General features: G+C 38.6%; 1 protein-coding gene across 3 annotated transcripts in view; it reads right to left on the bottom strand.

Moving 5' to 3' along the window:
- The window catches only part of scfd2 (sec1 family domain containing 2), a 325,676-nt gene that overhangs the window by 234,839 nt on the left and 66,849 nt on the right, over nt 1-23,988 (bottom strand). For all 3 annotated transcript variants that reach the window (XR_006311787.2, XR_006311785.2, XM_043691021.2), the window contains exon 4: nt 20,263-20,438. Coding sequence is in view for 1 of the 3 variants with exons in the window: in XM_043691021.2 (XP_043546956.2) it covers nt 20,263-20,438 (176 nt within the window). In the remaining 2 variants the exon portion in view is untranslated. The remainder of the gene's footprint in view (nt 1-20,262; nt 20,439-23,988) is intronic.

A 23,988-nucleotide genomic window follows, 5' to 3' on the forward strand; every position in this document is an offset into this window, starting at 1 on the left:
TCTATGGGTCATCTCAAATTGCAAACTGCATCTTAGGCCACAAGACTATTATGATCATGGCTAAGAGTAGACACGTAGTTTCCTGAATATCCTTGTAATATCCACACAGAACATGATCTGATTAGCTACAGAAAAAATATTTTATATAGTTTCCTTACTGAACAACCAAGGATGATGATACGCACAACTTGGCCACCAGTCAGATACACAGTACAAAGGGAAGGAGAAAATCAACCATATTTCCAGTGAGTTGAAGTTACCGATCAGGTAAAGATGGCAGATTTCCTTTACTCAAGGGCATTAACGAACCAGATGGGTTTTTAAAACCATCAGCAATGGTTATTTGGTCATCATTGGGCTAGCTTATAATTGAAATCAAATTTCACAATCTGCCATGGTTGGATTTTAATGGGGATCTAGATTATTAATCCAGTGATGTTAACACTACTCCATTGCTTCTTCATTAGTTGGTTTAACTTTACAACGTATTTTCTACAAAAAGCAACTTATAAAATGTTAACTTATAAAAAATGCAACTCAGATTACTTCTAAATCACCCATTTGAAATTTACTCTTTCCTGGTATTAAAACAATGTCATTATCAAAGTTCAGTGTGTAATACTTCCATGATTGCATAATTGCGCCACTGCAAGAAAAATGTCATCTCTGCTACGGTGTCAATTACCTGAATTTGATGCTCTCAGTTCTCATCCTTCTATCAATAGGCACAGTTTTATCCTATCTACTCTGTCCAGACCCCTCAAGATTTGAACACCTCTACCATATCTTCCCTTTTCTATTTAAAATTGTCTGTGTTCTTCCTATCAAATGTATAACCTCACACTTCTCAATGTTAAATTGCATCTGCCACTTACCCACCCATTCCATCATTTTAACCTATGTTCTTCAGAAATCCACAACAGTGCTCAAAATTTTTTTCTAAGTTTGGAATTAGCTGCAAGTATAGAAAATTGTGTCCTGCGCAACATGGTCTCAGTCATTAATATATAGCAGCTCAAGCAGGAGTTCTAACACAGCACCCTTCGCAAATTCGAGTGATAGCCTTCCTGCTGTTCAAAAAACTATTCCCCAAGGTGTCTGTATCCAGTTATTCAGCAAAGTCCGTATCAATGTTGTTATTGTCCCTTGAAATCCACAAGATCCAGCTTTGTTCTCAAGACTGTAATGAGACATTTTCTCAAGTGCCTTTCATAAGCCCACATACACTACATTAACATCATTACCCTCACCAATTCACTCTGCTGTCATATCAAAAGGTCTCAACTAAGTTTGTGAAAACATGATTTACCGTGAACAAATTCGTGCTGGCTTTCCTTAGTTAACCCACATTTGCCCAAGTGACTTTTGATTTCAAACCAAATTATTATTTCCAAAAACTTTCTCACCTTGGAAGTTAAACTGACAAAACTGAAGTGAAATCATACAACATCAGTGCTGCCCTCTAACTTATGAGAGACTTTGTCTTTACTTTTCATTTAGACGCAAAACGTCTAAAGATGAAATATCAAGTGATTAATTGAGATTAACTAACCCATTGCTCATGGGATTTGGATATGCTTATTTGACAAGACAGTAGTGACTGCATTTCAAATGAAATTTATCACCTATTACTGAGGATAAGAAACATTATTGTATTTAAATGCAAGCCCTTCTTTCCTCCAGATGTAGCAGAAATAGAGCCTTCAAGGCAGCTTGGCATTGTAAACTTGTCTGGAAACACACACAAGCTTATTTACTTTAGTTACTTTGCGATTTTTAACATGCTCTTTGATGGACAGAACTTTTTTTTCTATTTCAGAATATCTCAGAAAAACCGTAATTGAAAAGTGTACTTCCCTTTCCAAATTCATTCAATTGTTGGGTGCATTTCTTTGTCATTACCTGTATTTTATCAGTGTCACTGTTACTTGATAAGGCTTTTGATGAAAATGACAAACTGTCATGGATCACAGAATCATGACCCAAACAGATAAATATTTTGTTGGACAGGCAAAAAAAACTGCAAGTCAATACTGAATAACATCAAGTAACCTGCAACTGGAGCTGATAACTAGAAACGGGTTTAATGTGAAGGGCTGTTGCTAGGTTATAAGATTTCAGTGTTCTTTGACTCCACATTTTTGTTAAGAATTCATGATCTAATTATAAAGACAATGATAAAATATGAACTGTTGATTTTTGAATTCCAGAATCAGATTTTAAAACTTGGACTTTTATGGACTTTCTTTCCAAAAATGCAATAAATAAATTGGCCTAACCATGACGGAAAATAAACTATGCTGGAGATCTCAGCTGGTCAGGCAGCCCTCTTGGAGAGAAAACAAACTAACGTTTTGTGTCTAAATGAAAAGTAAAGACAAAGTCTCTCATAGGTTAAAGGGCAGCACTGATGTTGTATGATACAAAGTTGAGGTCTACAGCACAGAAAAAGACCCTTCAGCTCATCGAATTCATGCCCATCAAAAACAGAACCACTTAACGATTCTAATCCCATTTTCCAGCACTTGGCCCATAGCTCAAATACTTTAGCATCAAAATATTTCTTAGTACTTCTTATGAGGGTTTCTACCTCTATCACACTTAGAAGATAGAGAGTTCTGGATTCCTACCACATTCTGTGAAATACATTTTCCTCAATTCCTTGCTTCTGCCCTTTACCTTAAATCTACACCCCTCATCATGAATCCCTCCACCAAGTTCTTTCCTTTCTTCCCCATCTGTGTCCCTCATAATTTTACACCACTTAATCATGCCTCTCCCACTCCCCTCAGGCTCTCAGGAAAACAGCTTGTGTGTCCAATCTCTCTTCAAAATTAAAGTTCTCCTCTGCATTGTATCTGGCACAATCACATCTCCTCTTCTATAATAGGGATTCCACAACTACATACAATAATCTAGCTGTGGCCGAGCCAATGTTTTATACAATTCCAGCTTAAACTCCCTGCTTTAATCTCTTTACCTCAGCTAATAGAGGCAAGTTTCCCTTATGCTTTCTCAAACACTTTATCTTCCTGTTCTGTTATCTTAAGGGACCAATGAACATGCACCCAAGGTCCCTCTGATGCTCAGTATGTCTGAGGGTCCTGCTGTTCATCACCTAGCCTTGTTTGTCCTGCTCGTGCATTACCTCACACCTATCTGGATTGAATTCCAACTGTCATTGATCAGCCCATCTGACCAGCCCATCTATATCTTCGTGTAGTCTGAGACTATTCTCCTCACTATTTATTACACCATCAATTTTTGTATCATTCACAAACTGGCTGATCAACTCTCCTACATTCAAGTCTATGGAGGCTTAATTCCTGAAGAAGGGCTTATGCCCGAAACGTCGATTCTCCTGTTCCCTGGATGCTGCCTGACCAGCTGCGCTTTTCCAGCAACACATTTTCAGCTACATTCAAGTCTAAATCGTTACATATACTACAGACAGCAAGGGCCCCAATACTGATCCCTGCAAAATCCCAATGGACAAAGATTCCACACCCAGCCAATTCTGGAGCCAATTACCTAAATTTTCTTGGATCCCATAGGTTAACAGCTTCGTTATCAGTCTCTCAAACAGGATCTTATCAATAGACTTGCTGAAGTCTAAGTAGACTATATTAAATTCATTGCCCTCATCAATACATTCGGTTACCTCTTCGAAAAAACTTGATCAGCTGGTCAGACATGGCCTCCCTTTAACAAAACAATGTTATTCTTGATTAATCACTGCCTCTCCAGTGCAATCACATCCCTCGTACAATGTGGTTTCCACAAATGCACACGATACTCTAGCTGTAATCTAGCTAACTTTCTATACAATTCCAATTTAAGTTCCCTGTCCTTCAACTCAGATTAATTTTGCCCCTCAGAATTACTTACAATATAGCTTCCCCACCACAGATGTTAGACTGACTGTAGTCTCTGGGTATGCCCCTTGATCCCTTCTTTAATAATGGCACCACACTGGCTGTCCTCCAGACCTCTGGCACCTCTCCTGTGAAGAGGGAAGGACTGAAAATTTATTGCCAGAACCCTTACTATTTCCCCCCTTGTTTCATTCAACAGCCTGGGATACATTTCATTTGAGATTTATCTACTGTTAAGCCTGTCAACCCACTCAGGACCTCCTCTCTGTGTTAATTTTCATAAGTATATCGCAGCCCTTCTCCCTGATTTCTATACCCATATCATCTTCTCTCTCGTGAACATCTATACAAAGTATTCATTTAGAACCCTACCAACGCCCACTGGCTCTATGCAGAGAGAGAGAGACAATGTTCAAAAATAACCAGAAATTATAGAAGAAAATTCGAGGATGATAAAGTAGAATAACATTTTTAAGGAAAAACATAATTCAATAAGATGTTTTGGTTTCTTTGTATATTTCTGCATTTTTTTAAAACCAGGACTACAAACAAATGGGTTATTTTTGAACAGATAACATTCCAAGCTTTCTTAAAGAAGTGTAACATGATATCATCTGTACACATCTGTACTGTTTACTTGCATCAATACCTTATGTGTATAAACACAAATGTTATTAATTATATACAGATGCACCCAAACTGAATATCATGCTTATAAATAAATTCCATCACAAGTAAAATAAAGTATTCAAACCACAAGGCACTTGCACTACAGATTGAAAAGTCGTCACTATGTCTGCCACCAATAACACTCTAATGGAAAACATCTCCACAACTACAGTTTGAAAAGAGGAATTAATCTTCCATTCTTCAGTAAATATATTGTTTAAGGATGCAATACATTTGACTCCAGGTAAGAATTATTCTGATTCAAATTCAATTCTAAACAAAAATGAAGAATTTCATTTTTATTAAATTACTACTTATGCACAGCGATTATATACATAACTCCAGATGTGGGAAAAGTATTCTGCTGAATAGCAATGCAACTATAAAATGTGATCCAATTATTCTCATTGTTTAATACATTTGTATATGATTAGCCCAAAACACATTACAGTTTCTATAGAAACATGAACTTGCAGATAACATTTTAGACAAAATTCACACCAAGTGTAAATTTCAGCTGCCAGTCGATACCCTGATGAGCCTATTATTTGTAAAAGTTTCTATTACTATTGAAAAAACATGTGTGGCCCTTTTGCGAGGGCATTAGGTGCTGATGTGAAGCTTCTTTACTCCCTCACAAGCAACAACTCTTGATCATGTCCAGAATTACTTACTAAAAAGCCACTGGATGAGATACTAGATACTGCCAACATTTGTGCAATCAGGTCCAGTGGGAATCAATGGTTGTGTGGCTGCTTACATTTTGTCATTTGCTTGCAGTAAGTGACACCAGAAAGGGAAATGTTGTGTAGGACCATTAAGTAAAGAAAGCAATTTCTGGCAGGGCCCTGGACAGATGGGTACATTAGGATCCTGTAACTGGGGCCTAGGACTTGTTTTTTGCTTGAGTCAGGGTGGGCTCTCTAGGCCACTTCAGAGGGCAGTTAAGAGTCAACAATCTTGCTGTGGGTCTGGAGGTCAGACCAGGTAAGGAAAACAGATTTCCTTCCCAAAAGCATGTAAGTGAACCAAATAGTTTTTATGACAGCAGTTAGCATTGGACCAGCAATTTTTCTAAAAAAAACCCAGATTTTCACTAAATTCAACTTTACAGCTGTCCCATGTCCTGTGTCTCCAGAACATTTGCCTGAAGCTATGGATTCCTAGTGCAGTGACATTACCACTCTGCCTCCACTTGTTACCCATCCTTTACAGGTTCTGGTTTTCAGAAATAGTCCACTATTGTTATGACATGGCAGTGAACCCCTCTGTTAATTAAACTAAACACCCAGAAAGCTCATCATGCCTCGTAATCTGTTCAAATATATGAGTGACAGAGAACTCCCAAGTTCGACTATTAAAAAATAAACAATTTTTTCTTTAACTCTAAAAGTGAACATTAAACAATTATACATACCTCTAAGCCCTCCCTTTCCTTATCTGCTTATTTTCTGCCTCCAACTCTATATACTGTTCCAATAAAATACTTACTAAAAAATTACATCAACTTAATTTCAAAACCACACAGCGGCATTCATCGGTGTCTTCCTTCTTCCTGTTGAAGATTTCCCTGGGTTGTCTTCTTTCTTTTAACTGTGAACATGTTTCATTTGAAAAAGGTACCTTTGATAGAGAGTGTTTTTGGGTGTCTCTCTCTCTCTCTCTCTCAATGGCAGTTACTCTGTTTGATTTTCAAAATGCCTGTTTTTTTGTACCCCCAACATCAGACTGTCTCATTGGTTCGAGGTTGGCAAAACAATAAACTCAAACTCGAATGGGTTTTAGCATCCTGAGACATAATTTAAATTGGTTAAATTCAAATTGTTGCTAAAACAGCAACCAACTCTGGTATCCATTTCATAGCCAAAGTGTTACATATTTTCAATTTTCCAGTGCACTTCAAGACTGCTTGATTGTCATATGACAGGTGCTTGTAAGCTCTCAGTGCAAAATAACATCCACACTCTCAAAGGTATAGTACACGCCTTCAACTTCATAACACTTATGTACCAGTTTAACTGAGTGAATATCATTTATTCTAATCATTCCGTCATTACTTCCATCATCGCTTTCTGTTATATTCACCATATTGACCACTGTTCAGTTTGGATCACTGAAATATAAATTTTGGGAAAGCAAATAATTCGAATTGAATAATGGAGACTGTAGTCGATGACCATACAGATTGTCAGGGATTACATTTTGTAGAACGTGACCTCACCAGATTAGCAGCCCAAGATATAGCAGGACACATGTGTTCAAAGGAATTGATCAAATAGACTGAGCTATCCTAATCTCTTTAGTTATGAAACACAGATTAATTTATATAATAGCATTATAATGGAGCAATAACCTATTTGTTCCAGAACTGGGCCTGTTCCTCTTAATTTTGCCTTCAGTTAGTTCAAGCTACTATAGTACTGCCTTAATACAGAACATTTCTGTGAGGGAGAGCCATTTACAACCAATTGAATACTTTTAAAGTGCAACCACTACTGTAACCTCAAGAAATGTCATTGTGTGCACAGCATGAACCCACAACAGGCCAATTTACTAGATAATCTGTTGGCTGACAGATACTTTTTAACTATATGTTTGTTGAACCTCTGCTCTTATTTCTTGAAGTTAAAAAATCACACAACATCAGGTTATAGTCCAACAGGTTTATTTTGAAGTACAAGCTTTTGAAGCACTGCTCCTTCATCAGGTAACTAGTCATGCAAGCTATCTGACAAAGGAGCAGCACATGAAAGTTTGTACTTCCAAATAAACCTGATTGAACAGGTGAGACTTCTGTTCAAGATCTAATTGAAAAGACTGCAACGGCATGACGATTCCCTCAGCACTGTAAAGTCAATGTCAATCAGGACTACAAACTCAGTTTCTGGATAGAATTGGAACCCATGACTTGTGAACTGAGAAATCAGAGTGCTACTGTGGAGATAAATTTGGAAAAAAACATGGTCACAGATTGTGAACAAGGGATTGCAAACAAGGGATAAAACACTCATCACTTTTTTCCTCTCTCTAACAGAGGTCCTGAGACTAACTGCAATACCAAAATACTCCTGTGTAATATTTGCTGACTCAGCACAAATCAAAAATCAAACCTTCAGACCTTCTTGCCCTACTGACAGAAGAATTATAAGTCTTATCATAATGTTGATGAATTACTCCGTTAAATTTTGTATTACTTCATAATTTGAAAAGGAGATAGTGATGTATTTCAACATAAATTACATCTCATAAAATGCACGATTTTATCTAAATATTTCAATGAAACCTTGCCAGATTACTTTTGAATAAGGATAAGTGTTACTGTTAAAGATATAACTTCTCAGAAAGGACAAGATACAGCTCAATTTATGAATACTGCTCCAAACTATTGATTTAAATCATTCCAGTTTCTATTGTTAATTTTATTTTTGTTTTTGTTTTAATACATTCACGAGATATGGATGTCATTGGCTAGGTCAACCCCTAATTGCCTGGAGGGCTGTTAACAGTCAACTACATGTATAAGTATCAGAAAACACATTGTAGGCCAGGCCAGGCAAGGAAGACATGCAGGAGACTGGAAGAACACAGCAAGCCAGGCAGCATCAGGAGCTGGAGAAGTTGACATTAAGTGTAACCCTTCTCCAGGGCTGGGGGTGGGTGTAAGGGGAGCTGCAGAAAATAGGGGTGACGGGAGTAGGGTGGTGAAGTGGGGATATATGGAGACAGGTAGAGGGTATGACCTGGTTGGTTAATGGGAGGAATGAATCCGGTTGGTGGCAGGGATCAGTGGAAGGGAGAGTGAGGGGCTGGGAAGGGAGTCAGGGGAAGGAAAGGGCGGTTATTTGAAATTGGAGAACTCAATGTTGAGTCCTCCAGGCTGTAGACTGCCCAGGAAGGTGAGGTGTAGTATATTAACATGGATAGAAGATTGGCGAATTAATAGAAGACACAATTGGAATAAGGGGTGGTCATATTCAGGATGGCAGCTTGTAAGTAGTGAAGTGCCACAGGCAATGATTAATTGCAAATTATATTAATTGTATTAATGACTTGGAGAGGGGAAGGGAATGAATCAGTTTGTCAACACCATCACGTGCAAGTTGCCCCCCCCCCGCCCCCCCAATCTACACACCATCCTAACACAGAATTACTGTATATCACTGTCCCTTCATGGTTGTTGAGTCAAAATCTTGGAAGTGTTTAAAAAGGATACAGATACAAATCATTCTAAGGGCACAGATACACAAGTCACTAACTCATTATATGGCACAAAAGATTACTTCCTTTAGCAAACATGTTGAATTTTGAAACCATTCCAGATGAACATGGTGAGTAACATTACTGAATTTTGATGACAGAACTCCAAAATGTTAAGTGAAGTAGTTAGCTATATCATAGGTCAGTAGGTACATGATGCATTTCCATGGCAGAGATTCAAAATAATTTTGAATTGATCTTAGTATAAACAGAATGCAGACAACTCTTCACTTGTTTTATTACATAATAATTCTAAGACTTTTCAAATTAATCAGATTGGGGAGGGGGGGGGGGCAAGAATAGTGTAAGAGTACAATTTCATGGAATTTCATCTCGAGTCTACAATAATTTATCAAGTACTGAGGAAAAATAACTATTACGTCCTCATCAAGAATCAACCATTAACTAGCAAATCGGGCAAATTTTGCAGTGCAGGCCACTAAAGTTTTAATTGTTATAACTTTTCTCTCATAGGAAGTGTTGCCGTTGGCTATTTTTGAAGCAAGTGTTGGGTCACCTTTGTTTCGAATGAGACACAATTAAAAGATTTGAAAGAAGCATTACATATTAATCTTCATCTGATATAATAAATCTGATTTTATTCTAGTCATTTACTTTATGCACATACTACTTCATACATTGGAGCTCAATACAAAAAGGTTTAAGATTTTTTTTTAGAAATGGCTTCCTGTAATTAACATGAAAAAGACAATCTGGTCAATCTAGTTCATTCCACTATACAAGGCACAGTCTGCATATTATTGGTCCACTCCATTAGTCAGTAAAATAAACAGTTTTTAGGAAAGGCAAAATCTCAGTAAAAACCAAGCCATTTAACTCCATGAAATTCCCACCTTAAATGTTTGCCATCTGTCATCCCCCCACAACCTTCAGTCTGTCCAAAGCAATCAAGCAAGTATGGTAATTCTGGAAGCACAGTTACTCTAGTCAACTCTCAAGCTTGGAAAATCCTTCTTTATTCGAAACTTCTTCAGTTACCACTTGGAAGCCTGCAGTAAATATATAAACACAGCAGGTTGGGCAGTGTCTGTGGAGACAAAACAGAATCAACATTTTGAGTCCAGTAATCCATCTTCAGAACTTCTGAAATGTTAACTCTGTTTTCTCCCCACAGATGCTGCCAGACCTGCTGAGATTTTTCAGCAATTTCTGTTTTTGTTTCAGCTTTCCAGTATTCGCATTTCTTTGTTTTTTTGTTCAGAGTTTACTCATTGCCACATCTCTTCTAGGTATGTCAACCTTGAAGATGTTCTGTTCCTCTCTCTGACAGGATTTCCACTCTAATCATTTTCTTATTCACTGTCATTAATTTTATTGTCACTCCAACAGATTGACAAGGTACTTGCCAAAACTCACTTCCACAGTCACATCACGTTCCGCAGTGACTGCCTCCTTCAATCCCAATTGAAGTTTCGTCCTTTGTGTTTTGAGTCGACCCAAGATCACAAGTATCTCCATGGTGTACAATGCTCCTCAGACAGCTACTCACACTGATTCTGAGATCCACAAAAGCATTCTGAAGCAGGGTCACTGGACCTGAAACATTAACACTGCTTTCCCTCCACAGATGCTGCCAGACCTGAGAGTTTTCAGCAATTTCAATTTTTGTTTCTGATTTCTAGCATCTGTAGTTCTTTGCTTTTTTTTGGGTGCAGTAAATTTATGTTGCTTTTTTTATTTTTGGCTATCTGCTCCAAAGGATGACACTACTCAAAATAAATACTTGGCAACATACAACCTACCAGGGACACCATCACACAAATGGCTAAAGAACTACAACAGAAACTGAAACACCTGATTCTATACAGTCAACACAGGAATTCTTGAACATCATCAGAAATATACATATAGACAAGGAAGAAACTATGGTCTCATTCGATGTAATGGCACTGTTCACCTCTATCGACAAAACTCTAGCCAGAGAAACAAAAGCCAACCTGCTAGACATACAGAACAGACAACAAGACGGGGAACCTATCAACAAAGACAGCATACTCAAACTACTGGACCTGTGCCTCACAACACACTCCAAATTCAACAACCAAATATATGAACAAATCAACGGCACACCCATGGGCTCACCCATCTCTGGACTCATAGCAGAAGCGGTAATGCAAAGATTAAAACAAACAGTCTTACCGCAAATTCAACCCAAACTCTGGGTCAGATATGTAGATGACACCTTTGTAATCATTAAAAACACAGAAATAGAGAACACACAATGGATCATCAACGCCACACTCACAGGAATCCGATTCACTAGAGAGGAAGAAAAGGACAACCAACTCCCATTCCTAGACGTGATGGTACAGAGAACACCGAACGGAGAATTCACCACAAAAGTATACAGGAAAGCCACACACACAGACCAAGTCCTGAACTACGAAAGCAACCACCCCAACACACACAAAAGAAGTTGCATCAAGACACTATTCAAAAGGGCCACAACACACTGCAGTACACCAGAACTGCAAAAAGAGGAAGAAGAACACCTCTACAATGTATTCGCCAAAAACGGATACCCCTGCAATTTCATCAACAGATGCCTAAGGAAAAGACAATGGAATGAGGACATGCCAAAACCCAAAGGACTAGCCACATTACCATACATCAAGAACATTTCTGAACTGACAGCCAGACTACTACGACCACTAGGACTCATAACAGCACACAAACCAACAGCCACTCTCAGACAACAACTCACGAGGACAAAGGACCCGATACCCAGCATGTGCAAAACCAACGTAGTGTACAAAATCCCATGCAAGGTCTGCACAAAACACTACATAGGACAAACAAGAAGACAGCTAACGATCCATATCCATATCCAACTAGCCACGAAACGACACAACCAGCTATTCTTAGTAGCCACACACGTGGATGACAAGCAACATGAATTCGACTGGGACAACACTACTATTATAGGACAAGCCAAACAGAGAACAGCCAGGGAATTCCTAGAGGCATGGCACTCATCCACAGATTCAATCAATAAGCACATCGACCTGGACCCAATATACCGGTCACTGCAGCAGACAGCTGGAACTGACAACTGAAAGCGGCAGAGAAAAACCACTATAAATGCCGGAGGAAACATCACAGAAGCGCTTCACAGGAGGCTCCCAAGTACTGAGGATGTCACCTAGACAGGGGACAAAACGTCTGCAACACAAATTCCCAGCTCGGCAAACAGAACCACAACAACATACAATCTAATTTTCACAAAGGTTTTATGGACATATCACCACATTATCCATCCATATCCACTTCAAATAGGTGATCAAATTTAGTAGAATCCAAGTCTTGCATCACTGAAACCTTCAATCAATCATTTTTCTCCTTAGCCTGTATTTTTTCATGAAAATAAACTCCAAGCCTGTCATGCTAATTCATTAAAACTGAACAATCATTTTGATTGTCCTCTTCTCAAACTAATTTAGAAGTTCTTTTTTAAAATGATTCATCACAGCTGTTGACAATTCAGTCAGCATTTATTGGCCATTCTTAATTCCCCTGCAGAAGGTAGCCAGTGAGCTGCCTTCTTAAAGACTGCATAGAGACACCCAGAGTACAACTAGGGAGTTCCAGGATTGTGACCCAGCAATAGTGAAGGCTGACAATTCCAAATCAGGATGGTGTTTAGTTTGGAGTGGAATTTGTAGGTGATAGGTTCCTAAGCATCTGCTACCCTTATCCTTCCAGATGGGTAGAGGTCCAGTGTTTACACAGTGACAAAGGAACTTGGTTAACTACAGAGCACCTTGTAAACTGTAAGCACTACTGCCTTGCTGCATTGGTGGTGTAGAGAGTGAATGATCAAGTTGATTGGTGTGATGTAATCAAGCAAGCTGCTTTGTTTTCACAACGTGTGTGGGACAACACTGTACATTTGTATACACCTATATCTAGGTATTGCTCAAGTAAAGAAGAGCAATATAACCTAAATCAAACTTGCCATGCTAGTACTTTTGGACCTTTAATGACTTATCAGCTAATATTCATTCTCCAGACCTAATATTTGATAGATACCTTGGCATTGCATATAAAAGTTCAGAGTTTCCCTTTCCATTCATCATATCACACTTATCCTAGAACTGCCACCCACAAACCTAAATTTTAATTACCAACTATGAGATCCAGGTCAATTTAGAACTAAATGCCAAACTCCAATGCTAAGATGATGTGGGCCAATAATTTCAGCATAGAGGCTGCAGGATTACATTTGTCACCGGCCCAATTTATAGCAGCTTCCTGACAGAAGTGTCATCAATTTCCTCTTCAGAATAACTTTTGACAGCCAATATCACATCTTGAAACTATTTATGAACAGCTACATAGCTGGTTATGGGAAGGTTTCAGAAAATCAGTATTGAGCCTGAAAGATTGCTATCATGCACAAATTTTGTCTCCTCTTAGAATCCTTATCAGAACCCTTCTTGTTTCTTCTCAGCAAATGATTTTAGAGGAACAAGTTGATAATTCTAAGGCACCAATTTCTTCCCTTTAAATATAGACCACACAACCATTGCTCCATCCATTGCAAATAACATCCCACAGATCAACGGTCAACTAAATACAAGTGAATATTCACAAACCACTGCCATTTCAATCAACAAAGTGGCTGTGCAGCATGAGGTCCAGATACCACATTTTGGAAGTTATAGCAATTTTCAGAATAACCATATCCACAACTATGTGAACATTCTCATTGGTACTGAAAGCAGAAGCATATTACCATTTTATTATTATATCCATAACTTGGGTCAACAAGCTTAATCAGCCAAATCTCTCATAAGATACAAACAATCCTCATTTCAGGGCTTCAGTTTTAAATAAAAACCTTTGCCACCACTTTTACAGGTGACCAGAACCTTTTTTTCCATTTTTACAGCAATTTTAATAAGATTAGTTTTCTGCAAATGTCTCTTACTCTATTTGTTTTACAGTTTGCATTAATCAAAATACAATTTTTTTAAAAGTTCCATAGAATCTCCATTAAGTTACATAAATTTTACTTCATAACAAATACTATCTTCTTTGAGGGGAACATAGAAGATTCTTGCACTCACATTGATTCAAATGCAGAACAAAGCTAGTGGTTATTAGCCAATTTTACTCCCCAGCAATTAAAATCAATTTTGATTAAATTTCCCATCTGTTTGCAAAATGAGCTCTTTTGAAATGAATATAAAGCATACAAATTACAAAAATTATTAATAGTAAAGTTGAGGATTTATTGTAAAAGGAAGTGCAAATGTTCATTTAAAAAAAAAACATTGTTCATATTCAATATGGAGTCAAGATTTGAAAAAGCAACCCAGATGTACAGAAATAAATCAACAATTGCTGGAAAAACTCAGCAGGTCTGAGGAAAGAAAGCAGAGTTTACATTTCAGATGCAGTGACCCTTCTTCAGAATTGATTGTAGCTCAGAAAAGATTTGTACACATGCTGGAGAAGGGATGAGGTAGAGGGGGAAGCAGTAAGTGGAGATGGAACTCAGAGTGAGAAAAGCACAGTTGGGCATACAAAGGAATGGGTAAAAGTCAGCCTGGGGGAATGAATAGCTGCTAGTGGTTAACAATAGGTTGTTTGTGGCAGCAGCCCATATGACGACAAGGCTGTATGTGTAGGGGTTGGGATAAGACCATTGGAGGTGGTGCTTAGGCCCAAACATTACTGAACTTAATATTGAGTACCTAAGGTTGCAGGATGCAAAGCTGAAAATAAGGTGTTGTTCTTCCAATGAATTTTTTTGGAGCACTGCAGCAAGTCTGACACAGAGATGTTGGCTTGAGAACACAAAGAAAACATGAAGCTCAGGGTCATTTTTGAGAACAGAACAGAACTTGGGCCTTCTGAAAAGCAGTCTGCATTTTGACTTTCCAGCGTACAAGAGACTACATTGTGAGCAGCGAATACTGTAGACAAAATTGAGTAAAGTGCAGATAAATCACTGCTCCGCCTGGAGGGGGTGTCTGGGGCCTTGTATAGTGAAGGAGGAGCAGCAAGGAAGTAAATTGGCAGGAGTTACACCTTCGGTGATTGCAGCGGAAGGTGTGGTGGGGCTGTGGGGATATGTTGGAGTGGAGGAGGAATGAATCAAGGTGGTTTGTCTTGGATTTCCAGCATCCGCAATTCTTTACTTTTTTTTTGTTTACCGATATATAGAATAAGAACTTAAAAATAAATGAAATGTTAAAGAAAATGTTTATTTGGAAATTAACTCAAGGATCTTCATGTAATTTTACAACAGAAATTTTGAAAAAGGTAAACAATATATAGCTTATATATTCTCATTATAATTCTAGAAGACCATGTTTGAAAAATTTCTGATCCGTCATTTTTAAAAGACATGCAACAAATGAAAGTGACCTGTAGCTGACAAGCATGTTTCCCAGGCGGTCTTTGCTGAAATTTGAAAAATTACAATTATTTTAAAAATAAATTAATCAAGGAATGAACAGAAACAATAACAGAAAATATTTGAGAAACTCAGCAAGTTCGGCAGCATTTGTTGGGAGAGAAAGAGAGTTAACGTTGAGTCCGATAATGCTCTTCTTCAAATTAGGAACATTAACTGTTTTTTTTAATGCATTGGATTGTTTAGGATGCAAAGTACAAAAACAAAGCATTCAGTCCAACCATGGTGTGCAAATATTTATGCTTCATTCAAACCTTAGATTGTTTTTCTTCATCATCACACAATATGCACAATCTGAACTTTAGTTAACTAAATGTAGTTTGCAATGATATATTGAAAAAAAATTATTTATTTTGATTGCCTTCAGTGTACTGGTCTGCTTGAATTATCTTGGTCACAATGACCAGACAAGTTTCCTTTGAAATTCAGGCAATATGTATTTGGTTGTTAATGTGCCAGTTCCAGAACAAATGGGAAGACTGGAATCATATAAACTAGGCAAGAGAAAATGTTGGGGCAGAAAATGTGTTGCTGGAAAAGCGCAGCAGGTCAGGCAGCATCCAAGGAACAGGAGAATCGACGTTTCGGGCATAAGCCCTTCTTCAGGAATGAGGAAAGTGTGCCCAGCAGGCTAAGATAAAAGGTAGGGAGGAGGGACTTGGGGGAGGGGCGTTGGAAATGCGATAGGTGGAAGGAGGTCAAGGTGAGGGTGATAGGCCGGAGTGGGGTGGGGGCGCAGAGGTCAGGAAGAAGATTGCAGGTTAGGAAAGCGGTGCTAAGTTCGAGGGATTTGACTGAGACAAGGTGGGGGGGGAGGGGAAATGAGGAAACTGGAGAAATCTGAGTTCCTCCCTTGTGGTTGGAGGGTTCCTAGGCGGAAGATGAGGCGCTCTTCCTCCAACCGTCATGTTGCTATGGTCTGGCGATGGAGGAGTCCAAGACCTGCATGTCCTTGGTGGAGTGGGAGGGGGAGTTGAAGTGTTGAGCCAAGGGGTGGTTGGGTTGGTTGGTCCGGGTGTCCCAGAGGTGTTCTCTGAACCGTTCCGCAAGTAGGCGGCCTGTCTCCCCAATATAGAGGAGGCCACATCGGGTGCAGCGGATGCAATAGATGATGTGTGTGGAGGTGCAGGTGAATTTGTGGCGGATATGGAAGTATCCCTTGGGGCCTTGGAGGGAAGTAAGGGGGGGGGGGAGGTGTGGGCGCAAGTTTTGCATTTCTTGCGGTTGCAGGGGAAGGTGCTGGGAGTGGAGATTGGGTTGGTGGGGGGTGTGGACCTGATGAGGGAGTCACGGAGGGAGTGGTCTTTTCGGAACACTGATAGAGGAGGGGAGGGAAATATATCCCTGGTGGTGGGGTCCGTTTTCAGCATCTGCAGTCCTCACTTTCTCCTAAGAGAAAATGTTGAACAATTACCATTTTTGTTATCTCAGACTCTTAGCAGGTTAAGGTCACCAGCTCAGAGGTCCTGGAGTGTCCTAATTCCATGAGCATACACTCTTCACGCAGCCAATAATGTCTTCACAGCTTGGCCATGTTCATCAGACAGATTATAGGTACATACCAAAGAACTACTGTAGAGTGAACTAGCTATTGGTTAAAACTTCTTTGTCATCTAGACATTCGCTGCAACAAGAACATGTGGAATTTGACGGTGAAAATTCAGAGACGATTGCCATAATTTCTGAAGACTGAATGTTTGGAAGGCATTGGAAGAGATGAGCAGAAATGAAAATTTGTCAACTGAGACAAGTACCCACCAAACAAAAAGTCAGCAAAGCAAGCACTTTCTCAACCTACTGTCTTCCTGTCTGTCAATTTGTCAGCAGGAACAAATCTGTCACACAAAGAACAAAAGGTCAGAAAGATTAAATAAAAAAAAAGGAGAGAAAAAAAGCTACTAAGCAAGAAACCAAGAAGTTGATTGTGATTACTAAAATAAATAGGATTTCAGCTGCAGTACCATGACAGTATGACTTAGGATGACTGTGAAACTTACAAGTCGAATGAATAGGAAGTAATAAATGCAAAGTAGGTACATTTCTAAAGTTAAAGAATATTCAGAGAAGGAGCTAACCCAATTCCTCAATTCACATCTTTTTTTCTGACAGAACTAGTTTGTCATCTAAATGCTAAAAAGGAGAAAAATCATTGCCAATTTTTCATTGTTGTAATTTTTTTGTACGTATTTTACATTAGTTTACTTCAACATAAGCCATGTTGAATGACACTGGTGACGACTTAGTATGCTAAATTCATGGGAAAATAACTGAATCAGCCTTGTCAGCATTAATCAAATTTTCTTCCATGCTTTCTCTTCAAACTGTATCAGCAAAATTAACTTACATTCCTTTCTCCCTTATACGCTCATCAAGCTTCTTCTTAAATGCATCTATATTATTTGCCTCTTCCTGCATGTTCTGCATTTTAACCATTTCCTGAGGAAAACATCTCCTTTCCTGACCTTTTGATCAAAGGCCAGGCCTTGATGGAGGAATTGAAGATAGTTGGGGCCTTGGACACTAGTGGATGCCACCATTGCAGATGGGCTCAAAGGGTTTGGCAACAGGGGCATTGTAAGAAATGTGTCTTTCAATTTTTGTGTCTTGAAAACCGCAAGGAGAAAGAACTGTTGTTGGATTTATCAGGATGGTTACATAATTTCACAAGAAGGAATTCGATACCAATTGCAAACTCTATTTTCTGAAGCTATGTGTTCCTGTGATGTGTAACTGATCAAGAGTTGAGGAGTTGTTTACAAGTGAAACTGATTAATTCTCAGATAACTGAGTAGGTTGGAACTGGAAATAAATTACAGAGATATAGACACACAAAGAGAAAGTACAAAAGGATGCATTGTTGTTCTCCTCAGCAGAAGCTGCCTGTTCTCTGGAGAAACAAATCTCAGTTTAAACTTGAAGAAAACCAGTAAACTTTCATCCATCAGTAGTTTGTGAGCTGTGAATTCATCAGAGATATTTTCCAAGTGAATCAATTACTCTGTACTTCTTACAAAATCAGTAGAAGCTTCTGAAGTCAACTGAAAACTAATCACCCTCATGAATATGGTGGGAAGGCACTGACTTGAACTGCTACAGCTAAGGGATCTTGCTGTAGTCAGCAGGCAAGTGGAAATATATCCCCCATTTGAATAATTATTCAAATTGCAGGACCTTCTCAATTACTTTTTATTGTGATGTATTCTAAGGCTGTCACATTGTTATGTGACAAAGTGCAACAAAGTCCAATCATTTCTCCAGTTTATTCCAAATAAGGGTGGCCATTTTCAAGCCTAAGCCCACAAACGTTTGGCGGTCAAGTCAATGAGAAATAAGAGAATTGAGTAGAGTATTTACCATAAATATAAAATTACATACACAAATATTTTAAATGGTACTTGGTTAATTGCTCCCAATCAATTATTTCAGTCACATTGTTGTTAACTAAACAGTAATTCTTTTGCAAAAAATCAAGACAATCAATCAGTTTATTCCTTCTTTGCACTCAACAAACGAGGAAAATCTTCCACTTGTTGTGAAATTGAAGGAGTGTATTGTACCTTTAAGAGAGAGTGAATGCTGGTTTGCACTGACAGCTTACAAGCACCTGTCATATGACTAGCTAGCAGTGTCAGGGTCTACTGGAAAATTGAAAATTTGTAACGTATGGCTGTGAAATAGATAACTGACTTTGTTGCTGTTTTGACAACAATTTGAATTAAATCAGTTTAAATTCTGTCTTGGATTTCTAAAACGCAAGAGTTTGAACTTATTGTTTTTGACAACATCGAACCAAAGAGACAATCTGATGTTGGAGGTATAGAAAAAAAAGGCAGACAGTTTGAAAGTCAGAGAGTAATTGCCAGAGACCGAGCGAGAGAGAGAAACCCAAAAGGTTGAAACATTCTCAATCAAATGACGCCTTTTCATATCAAACATCTTCACAATAAAAAGAAAGACGATGACCCTCTGAGATCTTCAGCTAGAAGAAAGACACGGACAATGATAGCCACTGTATAGTTTTAAAATTAAGCTGATATAATTTTAATAAGTGTCTCATTGGAACAGTATACTATTATAGAGTGGGAAGCAGATAATAAGAGTAAGGGAAAGGGAGGGCTTAGAGTTGTGAATAGTTGTTGTTCAATGTTCAATTTTAGAGTTAAAGAATAAATTGATATTATTTCTGTTAAATAGTGGAATTTGGGAGTTCTCGGTCATTGATATTTTAACGGATTATGAGGGGAAGTGAGTTTTGCTGGGTGTTTAGTTTAATTACAAAAGGGGTTCACCACTGTTTTGTAACACTTGCGTTAGCACTTCTGAAAGAGATCACACTGTCACCACTCAATTAGACACGTACTTTGCTTTCACTTTCCAACTAAATTTTCTTCTTTCATGTAACTATCCCATTACATTTATATTAACAAAGCAGAGATGGGACTCTGGGAGTGGATAACCATAGATTTGATCACTGAATATAAATTGTGTAATATTGGTACACCAGATCAATGCAGTAGCTTCAAACTCTTACAACTATTTTTTGTTATTCAGTTGAAGGAGTTGGCTCTGTATTGGGTGTCCATTACACATATACAAGGTCTGATTGTGAAATAACCATACAGGTCATTCTGCTATAACACAACAGTTGCGTTCCTTTGAAACCCCATGCTAGAGAAAATTGTGCTGTGGAAAACCGCTACACAAGTGTAGAAGATTGCTACACTCGTTCAGTAGAAAGTTCACGTTATCCAAACATGGTTCCTAATTCGTCAATTGTGTTATAGCCAATTTGTGCTAACAAAACATGCATTATACAGAAAGACCTATAGTCTAATTAAATTCTCAGCCATAAATTTCAAATGGTGAAGTCGCTGGATATTCATGAGCCAAAGTTTTCCATCCTATGCCAAGACCTTTCTAAAGTGCATACCAGACTCATCTTTTCAGTTTAATTTCATGGTGCAGGAAACATTGAAACAGGCACTGAAAGAAAAAAAAGTGTGAACAACAACATACCTGTAACAGCAGCCTTTCAAAAGCGAGGAAATTGTCCCATTTTGAGTAGCTTGGATGTCCCAAAGTTTGCACTGTTGCCATGGTAAGTTGCAAGAGCTCACAGTGATTTTCCAAAGCTTTCAAATTTATTTTAAATAACCGGACATAGGAGTTAAGCTGTTCAGGTGTGACTCTACCTGGAGAAAAATAAACGCATGGAAACAATCAAAGGTAAATTTAAAGTTAATTTGGCACATCTTTAGTCAGTTGGCCTCCTTTGAAATGTTGGCTATAATAGAATTAAAAAACTTAGATCAAGAATTTAAGTACTTAATGCTGTGAATATCCTGTGATGTCCAATACCTAACTGTAAAAGTTAGAATACCATTTGCGCAACCACAATACCTTGGCAAATTTAACTGGAAATACAAAAACTTTTGTTTAAACAACCATCATATATGGTCAAACAAAATGCAAAGGCGATGATGTGCTGCAGATGTGCTGCAGATGCTGAAGAACAAGTTATTTCCTCATCTGGACAAAGTGTGCTACTTTTTGAAGAGTATCACTTATTTTGTAGATGCAGCAAGCTGTCACATAAAAATATTAAATGAACACAATCTGCTGTTGCAAGTACAATTGTTTGCCAGGTTCTTCTTCAAATAGAGTCATGGAAACTTTAACATCCATCTTAGAAAAACGCAAATGGGTGATGAACTAAAATAGTCTTACCCAGACCATAGAGGCTGCTCTCTCATTAGAGAGAAGCGACTGGTGGTGATTTAGGCCTCCAGCCGAGGGAAGAGGTAGAGAAGGAGAGTCCTTCATGGTAACCTCAAACCAGTGATGGGAACTGAACCCACGCTGTTGGCATCACACTGCTCTGTAAATCAACAATCCAGCCAACTGAGCTAAACCAATGCACCTTCAACTAAAATAAGAATGAATTAAGAGCATAAGTAGGCCTTTTGGCCTCTTCAGCCTGCTGCACCAATAAGATTATGGCTGATCAGTTTGCGTTTTGAATTACACATTACTACCTACCCCAGATTCCCTTGTTTAACAAGAATTTTCCATGCACGGTAGACTGGTTAGTATGGTTAGTAAGGGAGTCGGGGAGCTAACCAAGTGGATGCAAAATTGGCTTGAAGGTAGGAGAAGAGAATGATGTACAGTGTTGCTTTTCAGACTGGACCAGCAACGTGGCACAAGATTTGGTGCTAGGTCTGGTGTTGTTTGTAATTTATATAAATGATTTGGATGTGAATATAAGTTTCCAGATGACATCAAAATAGCAGTGGACAATGAAGAAGATTATCTCAGAGTACAATGGGACCTTGATCAGATGGGCAATTGGGCTGAAGAATGGCAGATGAAGTTAATTTAGATCATTGTGAGGTGTTGCATTTTGGTAAGGCAAACCAAGACAGGACCTAGTTAATGGTAGGGCCCTGGGGAGTGTTGGTGAACAAAGAGACCAAGGAGTGGTGTGCATTTCCTTGAAAATGGAGCTACAGAGAGGGTGGTGAAGACTATGTTTGACACACTTGCCTTCATTGGTCAGAACACAGAGTGTAGGATTGGGACGTCACATTGCAACCATACAAAACAATTAGTAAGGCCACGTTTAGAATACTGCATTCAATTCTGGTCGCCCTTCTATAGGAAAGTTATTGTTAACTACAAGAGGATGCAAAACTGATTTACAAGGATGTTTCCAGGTTTGGAGGGTTTGAACTATAGGGAGATGCTGAGTAGGCTGGGACTTTTTCTCTTGGACTGTCAGAGCATGAGAGGTAGCCTTAGAGGTTTATGGAATCATGAGGGGCATGGAGATGAATAGTAAAGGTCTTTTTCCCAGGGTGCAGAAATCCAAAATGAGAGGACATAGGTTTAAGGTGAGAGGGGAAAAGATTTAAAAGGATAACCTTTTCAAGCAGAGGATGCTGCATGTACGGAATGAGCTGCCGGAGGAAGTAGTGGGAGCTGGTACAATTACAACATTTAAATGGCATCTAGATGGGTATAGGAATAGAAAGGGTTTACAGAGATTTAGGCAAATGCTGGCAAATGAGACTAGGTCAGCTTGGGAAGTCTGATTGGCACAGACGAGTTGGACCAAAGAGTCTGTTTCCATGCTGTATGACTCTGTAACTTTCACCTTTTTAATGTTGCACTGTTCCCTCGGCACAGTTCTTTGTTGCTAACTGCGGGTTACAAGTTATAGAGCAAAATGTTTGTTAGTTAAAGGAGAGTGGAGGAAGATAAAATTGAAGAGTGATATATTCCAAATCTAATCATTGTTCAATTCTAATTATTCTGAATTGATCCTTAATTCATCCTCAAATAACAACTGTTGCACATTAAGTCCAATCATTGACCCAATTTATTCCAAATGACATTAAAACAAATTCCAGATTATGATTTTTACTGAAGGATTTGGCACCTGCAGTGTCCCTTTAAAATGGAATCTTTAAAGACAGCATCAGATGGATTTTATACATGCTCCTACGTTTTCTATTCAGATAAAGCTCCAAATTTCTGACAGGTAATTCCGATTACAACTTCTTCAGAAATGCGAAGTGTATTTAATCTAATGGGTCCCTTGTCGTGCAGGATAGCCAGGCAAAGTCACATGATGCCCCAATTTCACAGTTGTTGCTGTATTCTGTGATTTACATGTTCAGCAGCATGTAAATGCATAAATGGATACTATAAAAATTCTGGTGTTAAAAGTTCCCGTGTCGTTAATTTCCTAGGCAATCCCCTCAGAGTTTGCTACATTGGGGTTTCTGCAGGGTCTCAACCTGCTAGGTCCATCTACATTGCAATAAAGATTTCTTTTCTGCATTGGAAAGAAAAATGGGAAACGATACTGCCTCAAATGAAGGAAATTAGAAGAAATTGTTCACTGTTTAAAAACTTGTTATTGTGACTTTTATTGACAATGTTGGCTTAGGAGTCACAGTAAGGGAGCATTCTAGATGAAATGGCATTATGTGTTTTTCTGTGAGTGTTTGTAAGACCACGTGCATGTGTGTGTGAGAGAAGGTCTGACTCTGTGTGACTGACTCATAGGTGTGTGTGTGTGTGCGTGTGTGAGAAAGTCATGCGTGTACAAGACTTTGTGACTGTGTGAGTGATGGAGTGTGTGCTCAGGGCACTTTTGACCAGAGACACAGTATTCTAAGCCCACAAGTTCTAGTTTGGATTGTTTTTCCATCAAAAGACTAACAATTACTTAACCTGTTCCTACACATGTGACCATAGCCTGCATGAGAGCGAGTGTAGTCAAATAAGCAGAAGCTTCCATGCTGTGAAGAAAAAGCACCTAAATCTCTTCTCCCTCCAGTTTGGAGAAGTAACAGAAAATCATCTGGTAGCTGTTCTAAATCACCATTTCCCTGTGAATTCTGATGTTGAAAGGAAAAAGTGTACAACTATCTGCAGAAGCACTGAAAAGGCAAATCCTCAGCCAGTGAATGAAAGATCAAAAACAACGTCACATAATTAGCAAAACATTGGGAGGAGTCAAAAGAAATCCAAAAGAAAACAACTCATTGATATCTGTGATCTAGAATGGAACCAGGACTGTGCTTGACACTGTCCTCCCCACCCACAATATCAGCGTTTTGTCTTCTCATTTTGACACATGTATGGCAATTTTAAAGAAAGGTATAGAATTTGTAAGAAACAGAGTTATAAATGAGCAATTCATATTTCTTTCATGCCATTGATTAGAAACAG

This window comes from Chiloscyllium plagiosum, unplaced genomic scaffold (assembly GCF_037043375.1).
Source record: "Chiloscyllium plagiosum isolate Xiang-an unplaced genomic scaffold, Cpla_swu_hap1 HiC_scaffold_1, whole genome shotgun sequence".
Classification (NCBI taxonomy): domain Eukaryota; kingdom Metazoa; phylum Chordata; class Chondrichthyes; order Orectolobiformes; family Hemiscylliidae; genus Chiloscyllium; species Chiloscyllium plagiosum.